At 33.9% G+C, this 9,968-nt stretch overlaps 1 protein-coding gene across 2 annotated transcripts in view; it reads left to right on the forward strand.

Annotated features, from left to right (window-relative positions):
- ATP8A1 (ATPase, aminophospholipid transporter (APLT), class I, type 8A, member 1) overlaps window positions 1-9,968 on the forward strand; it is a 94,054-nt gene that overhangs the window by 42,516 nt on the left and 41,570 nt on the right. For both annotated transcript variants that reach the window (XM_010076823.1, XM_010076824.1), the window contains exons 19-23: window positions 400-469; window positions 1,041-1,125; window positions 4,776-4,915; window positions 6,748-6,886; window positions 8,153-8,217. In XM_010076823.1, coding sequence (XP_010075125.1) covers window positions 400-469; window positions 1,041-1,125; window positions 4,776-4,915; window positions 6,748-6,886; window positions 8,153-8,217 — 499 coding nt within the window. The remainder of the gene's footprint in view (window positions 1-399; window positions 470-1,040; window positions 1,126-4,775; window positions 4,916-6,747; window positions 6,887-8,152; window positions 8,218-9,968) is intronic.

The raw sequence follows: 9,968 nt of genomic DNA on the forward strand, positions 1-9,968 counted from the left end.
ACAGTACAGTGTACAAGAGACCCTATTTGGCTGGGAAGGAAGAAAATGCCGAAGCAGTCTGTGATGCACTACCTCTTTATGGTATTGATCACAAGTGCTTTGTGCTTTAGGATGATTTTTCGTGATCAGTAGACAATATTCAGATGAAAGTGAAGATTCTCAAATCTGTTTTTACAGGAAAAAGACCTACAGAAGTATGCACAGAAAACCAGCATTCATTCTAATCTTTAGACAGTAAAACTGTTTTTCCATCCCAGTAACCTGAGAACATAATTCAGAATAGATAGCCCTTCTTTTCCTTTGTCTTAAATGAGATATGTATTGATACTCTTAGGTAGAATGTTGGTAAATATTTGTATTTATGAACCACCTTATACAGGGCATTTATTTCTCTTTCAGCACTAGGAAGAGAATGTCAGTGATAGTTCGCACACCATCAGGAAAGTTAAGACTCTACTGCAAAGGAGCTGTGAGTTTTACTCTGTTTTCACAGTGTCAAAGAACAAGCGCTACCAATACAAACAAAGGTTGTTATAGCTGCAGTCACAACATTGAAAATGTGGGGGAAGGAATGTTGATGCCTTTTTCAATTTGCACCATTTTACTATGTAGCTATGTGATGAAGTAGTTAATGTCTTTTTTTTTTACTAACTGCCTTTGATGATATGAGAGATCTGTTCATCTTGTTCTTTGTAGTGAACTAATACCTTTATAATTCCTATTAATTGCTTCTTTTCATACTCCAAGAAAATGGATGAATGTATGGTTTAATCTGTCCATTACTTGCTGGAGTAGCTGAGCATGAATCACTAGGTAGAAATAGTGATCTAGGGTAAGTGACTAGATGAGGATTTTAACCTACCAATGACGTTATGCCTGAAAACAAGATCTATGAGAAGATATTACTTGTTAATTTTTGATGAAAATGAAATAATACAGTGCTGCATATTTTCTGCTATTTTTCAACTGTTTGTATTGTCTGCACAAAGAACCTTATTTTTCTATTAAATTGTTCTAAGTTAATTTTACTTGTTTTGTAGGATACTGTAATTTATGACCGTCTTGCTGAAAGTTCAAAATACAAAGAAATTACTTTAAAACATCTAGAACAGTTTGCTACAGAAGGTGGGTGATATTATTCAATATAAAACTAAATATGAAATTTGACTACTGCTCAATTTATCAGTTTTGCAATTTTATGTTGCTGTAATGTTTTATTTGCATTAAGTTTGAAAATTATGTTCTAGTAATCCCTCCCAAAAAAGATCTTCCTTTTCCTCAGAAGTTTCAGTAATAAGCTTATGCTTAATAAAACGAACAAACAAAAAGCCACAAAAGCAAATACAAACAAAACCCCACCCACACAGTGGAGTCTTTTAAACAAAGTGTATTTTTTCAGAAAGCAAACATATTGCACATTGTTTCTGTAAGATCTCATTTCCCATCATAACTTTTATGTCCCACACACTGTGAATGCTTTAGGGATGGCACACAGGAACAAGTACCCAAAGTGAAGATTCTTGGAAGTGACTAGCATAGTGCTCTTAAGGTAGCTTTGTGCTATATTATTTTTGTCACCAGTTACAATAAGGGGAATTGTCACCTCTAGTTTTCCATATGGTGTGTTTTGGTACCTCTGATATTATAACACTCACTTTTAGAAAGCAGTTGCTGAAGGTGGGGAACCCCTTAATGAATGTTCATGAAGTAGGAATAGTAAGTAAAATGTAAGACACTGAAATTAAGATGATTGATACAAACAGCAAGTTATTTATTTAGTAATAGTGGATTCCACAGTACAGATGGGAGCAGGAGAGCAGACTGTAGAAAGGTTTCTGCTTCTATATAAGTTCTTCTAGTACAGTTCCTAAATATTGCATGGCATGTCCCCTTTCTGGTGTCTTGGTAAAGGATTATAGAGTCATACTATGAAGTACCGTAGTGTTTTAATTTATCAATGAGTTGGGAGAGAGTAGTTGGAAGCAGAATTACAATAGTTATGGGGATCTGAACTGCAATTTTTTTACACTGTTACTACAACATTATCTTTAACGTGTATTAAGAAATAAACTTACACTGCAAAGTAAACTTTATTAAAATATATTCCTTCTAAAATACAGTCCTTATCCTTTGATAACTGATGTCTGGCCAAATCTTCTTGTATCAGAAAAGATCCTTTTTCTGTCTGTTATACTTATGACTGCTCTAGTTTTTTTTCTTTTGGTTTGTAATGGAATTTTGCATTTTGATTAGTGTCATAGTCAGCACCTTCTGCCAGTGACAGCAGGAGCAAGCCACAGATCTGTTTTCTTTTGTTAATTTTCCATATTAAGTTCTCTGAAGGAAACATTTGGTTAGCCTTCAATAATCTGAGAGTATCAACGTTATAATAAAGTATACAATAAAGTTGGAAGCGGAACTGAAAACAAACAGATTTGACTGGTGCTACAACATGAAGTCTCAGATACACCCACTGACCTCATGAATCTAGTTGTGTGAGCTGATTGGCCAGTTTGGGTTTTTATAAAGGCCTAACCAGGATCAGTCAAGGAGAAGCGACTTAGATGTGAAGTTGGTTTGGGTCATAAAGCTATATATTTGATTACAAAAAGGTGAAAATAGATCAATATCTGCTATCCTCTGTGAACTGACATGAAGATTTTAATCCAGTTCTTAATTACTGTTCTTATTAAATCAGTGGTATAGCTGATATGATTTTTTTCTTTAGCAGTCAAGTTGGACCAAATGAATCAACATAAAAAGTGAAAAATTCCACCAGTCTTTAAAAGCACTGTACATACGTATTAGTGCTAAGAAGTTTGTTCAAGTACTTTTTGTACCCTTCTTTTCAACAGATTAAAAGACTTACTGTTCAGAAGACTGAATTGCTAACCTTTCAAAAGCATAAAATTCTATCTTTAGAAAAAAAAATAAAAATTAAGTACATATCTCTCTGGAATTGATTAAAGAATTCTGTATTTATTTTTGCATGAGATTTAAATTGCAGCCGATGATGTTGCAAAGTTTCTCATGTGTATCCTTTCATGTGGCAGTACAGTATGTCCTTGGCATTTGCTGCATGCTCTTGGTGTGTTGTTCAAAAATGAAGTGGTTAGCATGGCTGGCATTTATGTTTAAGCATTTATTAAGCTTGAGTGTTAATGCCTGCTTGGATAAATAGACAAAGTGTATAATTTTTCCGTGTTCTTATTCCAGTCTGTTAAGAAGCAGACTTGCTGATATTTTGTTTTCCACTTTTCGTTTGGAAGATTCTTTTCAATCAGAATTAATTTTTTTTAATTAAAAATAGAAAAAATAGTTAGTCTCTGATTTAAAAATATAAAGAAAATGCCTTGAAAAACCTTGTTTGCTCATATTCCATACATGATTTATTTTCTTCGTTCTATCATCTGCATAAAATATTTTGAAAGAATTGTGGAAATAGTATCACTACTAGTCAGCCATAAATTCCTTTCCTCCCCTTCACTTCATCTTCAGTGTTTTGAACCTTGTTAGTATATCCTTATTACATGGAGAAAATGTCAGTGTTAAGTTTATTCTTTAGATCTGGATGGCAAGAAAGCTGTTCCTAATGCTGTTCAGTACACACGGTTTTCATCCTGAAGATACTAAATTACTGTCTTGCATCTAAAACACTTATGTATTATTTCATGCCCAGCCTCTTGATCATTTCAAAATTGTGGCTGGTGCTGAGCTGTAGACAATAGAAACCTGTGAACAAATAAAGATTGCATTTAGTTGTCGCTGGTTATGGTTCTATTCATCGCCTAGAGCAGAGTGGGCAAATGACCAAAGGCACTAACTACTTTAGTCCTGTCTATTCTCTCCTAAATCTACCTGCCCGCAAATAGTGGCTTCATAAGACATGATTTGTCTAGAACAGTGTTCTGCTCAGTATGTAAAAAATTGTGCCACTTTGTTGCTCTAGAAATCTAAGAATCTCATAATACATGAAAATTAGCTGCTAGGACATTCACACCTGACTACTTAAATTGAATGTAAATGTGAGTTGTTAAAAAGTAGGTGCTTCTTGTAATCTTGCAATCTCAAATTCTCACTGTAGTGCTCAATTCAGGTTTCTGCTGAAGGAAAAAATCTAAGTATAGCCAGCTTAAAGATTGTTAAGTAAAATCTCCAAATATTGCCTCTACACAAAGATATTATTTTAAGAATTTGGAAAGCTGAATGAATCTGTGAAAAGGGAAAATTAAATCCGAGCAGATTCAAAGTCAGCTTCTAGATGGTAAATTTCAAACTTCTACTGAGAGTTTCCTAAGGATATTGAGGGTAAGAGTAAGAGGGTAGTTGTAACATTATGCTGATATATTTTAACTTAAATGCTGCTATGCTGGAAAGCAATAAAGTTTATAAAATTTTGCTCAGAAATATAATTCAATCTTATAATTTTAATGTTATAGAAATCTAATGTATAAACCTGTTCAGCAAGTGTAATTTGGGGTTGCTTCATATCTTGTTTACAATTTAAGATAAGTCAAATCCTGTGTAACATCTTATTATTTTTCCCCTAAAGTACATCACCTGTGTTACATTCAGCTACCTTGAAAGAGTTACTCTGTTGAATAAATACCTTTTTCGTATATAAAAGTTCCTCAAGACATGCAGCAGTAAGCTGAAAATTAGGCATAAGCATACATAAAATAAAGAATAAATTCAGATTTTAGTAGTTACTCATTTCAGGCATATCAAGGAAGGGACTAACAAATACTGAATCATACTATCTGCTTTCTCTTTAGGCTTAAGAACTCTATGTTTTGCTGTGGCTGAGATTTCAGAAAGTGATTATCAAGAGTGGTTAGATGTCTATCACCGTGCTTCTACAGCTCTACAGAACAGAGCACTCAAGCTTGAGGAGAGCTATGAACTTATTGAAAAAGTATGTGTAGCTTTCTATGTTGTTTGGGGTTTTTTTTGGGTTGGGCAGGAGAAGAGGGTGTTTTTAATTAACATCCTTGCTTTCTATACCATGAAATCTAAAATGTTATTGAGGAGTAATGCTTAGACAGAAAAAAAATCTAGTAATATACTGACAGCTGTGTCATGTAGTCCTTGCAGATTACATGATTAAAATGAAGGAAAGATTAATTTGACTAAGTTTTTGCAGCAGGTCGCTACCTTGCCAGAAGGTATTGATTTTGAGTCCAACTACTTTTCTGGTTTGCTCTATTGTGTAAAAGAAGTGTAATAACAAGCAAACAACATCTGCTTCTTTGTATAATGATCTTAGAACCATCCAGTAATTAAGGTTGGAAGAGACTTCTGGAGGTCATCTAGACAGAAATCACTGCTCAAGGCAGGGCTAATCTTGCTTGACAGCACTTCGATGAAGTTTTTCATATCTGCAAGGATACTGCAGTTTTCCCAGCTGCAATAAGCAATTAGTTTTTTATTTTTAGTGCTCAACTGTTCTTTTTCCCCTTTTTCTGGGTTGAAGTTTTTGTTGCTGCAGAATGTGACTGTTGCCCTTTTACTGTGCACCTCTTAGAGGAAGATGGCTTCTCTGCAAGCCCTCTTCAGTTAGCAGAAGGCAGCCATGAAATCCCTTCCTTAGTCTTTTTTTTTTTTTTTTTTTTAATGTTGAACTCATCCTGCTTCTTCAGGCACTCTTAATATAGTGTGCTCTGGGACGCAAGCTACTTTTGTGTCCGTCCTCTGGACTTGCTCCATTTTGTCAACGCAGCCTCACAAGAGCAGAGCTGTAATCACTTTCCCTTGAGTTTCTGGCAATGCTGCTGCTGGAGTAGCCAAGCATGCGGTTAGACTTCACTGCCTCAACAAAAAAGGCTCCTGTGGCTCTTAAATGCATAAGCAGAAGGAGTTCATGAGACCAATATTGCTTGAAGTTTGGATACTTGATTTTTTTTTGGGTTTTGTTTTGGTTTTGTTTTGTTTTTTTTTCCTTGGAAAGGATAAGGGAGATTACATTGATGAAACAAAATTCATAGCCTCAAAAACCTGCAGAGTTTAATTCATGGAGAGTGAGGGTGTATCGCTTTGGTCACTTGTGGGACTTCAGTTTACATAGATGAGAAGTTTATCCAGCCACGCACAAGACAATCTTAAAACTATATAACTTTGTAAACACTGTGGCAACCCTGCTACCATTACAAATTTTTTATATTGGCTGCACAATATAGTAGTATGCAGGCCATGCTGCAATCAGCATTGCGCACTATTAGGTTTATAATGGTGTCATTATGAGGGTTTTTAGGTAGTTTTAAAGGCACAGAAATATGAAGTATAAAAATGCCTGTATTCACAAAAAATGTGTAGATTTGCTGCATGGAAAGTTAAAACCAAACATAATCAAGATTGTAGTTTTAAGATTGAGATGAATTGACAGGTTTGTTGGTTTTTTACAAGGTGAAGAGAAATCATTACAAGTGAGAGAAGACATAATAATAGCACTCCTTAGGTCTTCAAATCAGAGAGATGACCCTCAGGAAAAGGTAGCTGTTGCTGAACAAGTTACTGAGCTTGTGAATAATTAGGTGAAGTTCTAGTGGTCATGCTCTGCAGTTTATCAAGTCACATAGTTATTTAACTTAAAACTGGCAGGAATTAACTGTAAATTCTTTATTGGTTGATACCAAATGTGATTAATTCATTTGGAGAGCATTAATCTTGTAAATATGGAAAGTTAAAAGAAACTGAAAGATTAAAACTTAAACTAAAAAACTGCATGGACTGAATATTTTATATTCACAGAATCTTCAGCTGCTTGGAGCAACAGCGATTGAAGATAAACTACAAGACAAAGTGCCTGAAACAATAGAGACACTCATGAAAGCAGACATAAAAATTTGGATACTTACTGGGGACAAACAGGAGACTGCCATTAACATTGGTATTATATTTGCATTTATTTGATGGCTTTGTTACAGATTTAGAAATGGTGGAAGTTGCTAGAGTAAGATATGCTTTCAGAATAGAAAAGTATATTGCAAAAAATAATAGTATTATATGGCATTCCAGAACGTAAATGTTAACATACTTTTCAGTCACTGGTAGGGGGAGAGTGTGGAATGGTGGATTCTTCCTCTGTTAAAACAGTAACAGCAAGAAAAACTCATGTTATCACAGAGAGAAGGAAAAAAATAGGCATTTGTGCTTTTTTGTAGCATCTAAAATGAATTTAAAAGAATACATTGTTTGGGTTTTGACAGTGAGAGGTTAAGAAAATGTAAGTATTCTTAGCTTCCCTTCTGTATTTTTTCTTATTTACAAGAAAGGTGGTAGGGACTGTAATCTTAACTAAAGCAGAATAGTATAAATTGTGCATTAAAGTGCTATAAACTTTACTATCAATCAGAGGTTTTCTTTTATTCCTTCCTTTTATTATAAAGAGGAAAAAAGAGTTATGAATTAACTAATTTCAACAGCAATAATTCTTTATTTTTAAATAGTAATATATGAAAGCTGCATTTAAGATTTAATATTTTTTGGATGTGAGTGTATCAGCACTTCTGCAGTAGCCTAGATACATGCCCAAAATAAAGCATTACTTTGGTCATATGGATCCTTTTTATTGCTATTATTATTTTTAATCTTAAAGATCATTTTGTTTGCACTTGATACAGTTGATCTAAGGTTATTTTCATTAGTACCTTCACGTTTGAGGCAATACACGTAACACCAGCATTTTCACTTTATTAAAAATGGTGATATATATTTGTCTAGGCAGCATGTATCATTAGCATGCAGCATACATTCTGTTGAAAGCATCAAAGAAAAAAAGAAAAGAATGAAAACATGTATATATGCAAATTTTGTATGAAATGCAAGTTATATTCAAAAAATTTGCAAGGCTAAGGGAGTTCTGTTTGCTGCTTTCTGTAACTCCCTGTAAAGATGTTTCTTGTCCTTCTGCTGAGCACCTCTGTGAATAAGGCACAACAGTTGGAAGTTGCAGCAAGGAAAATTCTGACTGTTCTGGATTAGTACCTGTATTTCTAGTTGGTATTGAATGCAATATAGCTTTTTTACCATTTATTTCATCTGGGGGAGTCTTATTTTTAATTCTGTCTGCAGTTCTCTTACAGGAAAAAATGCTTTGTTATATTATAATGGATTTTGTGGAACAAATTTTTGAAAACAAAAATGTTTTTAACAGGTCACTCCTGTAAACTTTTGAGAAAGAACATGGGACTAATTGTTATAAATGAAGGCTCTCTTGATGTAAGTAAAACCTGCAAAATTTTCAGTTAATGAACTTTATTTTAATCCTTAAAATATCCAGATATCATGGTGGCAGTGGCCTGAAAAATAACTTGGCACATCCATTTATCTGGACAGACGCAGAAAATTCTGCTAAAACCACTGTTTGGTGGGGTTTTTTGTTTCTGTTTGTTTGTTTTGGGGTGTTGCTTTTTTGTTTGTTTTTATAATCTTCTCAGTACATTTTTAGTGTTGCATACTTGGAAGACCCTATGGTCTTTGTGACAAAATGTTACTGAATGACTAGAAACCTAGTCCACATCTTGCAAAACCACAGTGTAGCTACTACACAAATGAACTTCAGAATGATGAGCAAACAAATTCCATGTAGTGAAATGACTCTATCCATGCAGGCACAAAGTCAGGAGCTTCACATGCTTCTGGTAGCACCTAGAAGTGCCCAAACAAACTAATCCTAAATTCCTTTCTTAATGCTGTTTCTTACAGAATACTTACTATCTGCCAAAAAAATAATTGTAATTTTGTGTAGTTAAACAGCTGAAATTGTAATCAGATGTTGAAGTATAAGTAACGGTTGAAACTACCAACTCGCAAGTATACAGGGCTTTGTAGAGAAGAGATTTTTTTATATAAGGTAGGAATGCAATATTAAGTGAAAAATCCATTGAGGGCAAAAAATATAATTCCTGTCACCACCCTCTAAGGGAGCCTTAAATGAACTTAGAAACGGAAGAATTTCCTCAGTGGGAAAACTCACTGTCTGGAAGGCTTCAGGAGAAAATCCTGAAATTAAGTTTACCATACTCTATATTGTGGTCAGGTTGCCCAAGATAGGGAGAGAAAGGGACAGAAAAGTGAAAAGAAAGTATGAGAATCAGTAAGAGTAGGGGCATGCCTTGACTGAAGGATTCAGTGTAAGAGTATGTAAGAGTAGGCTATAACATGAATTAAAAATACTTAGTACTCTTTTTTTTAAATAAATACTTTTTAAAATGTTTTGATTGATTTGGAATAACACATTTTCAACATTAGTATGAAGTTAATCATTATGATTATATTTTAAATACAAATTGTTTTAAGCAACATATTTTTGCTGATAAAATTTAAAATAAAATCCCAAACACAAGAGAGGCAGAAGCTCTTGATTAATGCCTGGCACCAGGGTCTGTTGAATACAGTAAGCAACTTTTGACACAAATATCCTGTGATATTAATGAAGAGGAGCAATTTTTTTTCTTAGTTTAATTCATTCGATAGTTTTAGAAAGATTGTGATCATTGTTTGTTGAAAAAACAACAAAGATTTTTAGTTCAAGCCCTTAACTTCGCTTCTGAGTTTTTCACTCGTCAAACAATCTCTGAGTAAAAATTAACCAATGCAAGTGAGAACTTCTGTCCTATATTTAGGTTATTTACACAGACTTCTGGATTTCAGAACTACTGCAATACTTAATAGATTTGAAGTGCAAAGGATTGACTACTTCATATACTACTTCACATATAATGAAATAAAGTGAGGTAGTTTTATTTTGCTATTCAAGGAGACCAATAAAAACTCAATAAACAACCATGGCACATTAACTACTTCTAATGTGATGATTAAAAAGTTGAATACATATATTAAGCAATATATTTTAAAAATAAATCTAAATATAGTTTAAGAATAAAAGATAGTATCTGATTTGATAGCTGCACTGTGCTCCCTGTTTCAGACTGGAGTGTCTAGATTGTGCAGAGATTGGATATCCTTTC

Source organism: Pterocles gutturalis, unplaced genomic scaffold (genome assembly GCF_000699245.1).
Source record: "Pterocles gutturalis isolate BGI_N339 unplaced genomic scaffold, ASM69924v1 scaffold4793, whole genome shotgun sequence".
Taxonomy (NCBI): Eukaryota; Metazoa; Chordata; class Aves; order Pterocliformes; family Pteroclidae; genus Pterocles; species Pterocles gutturalis.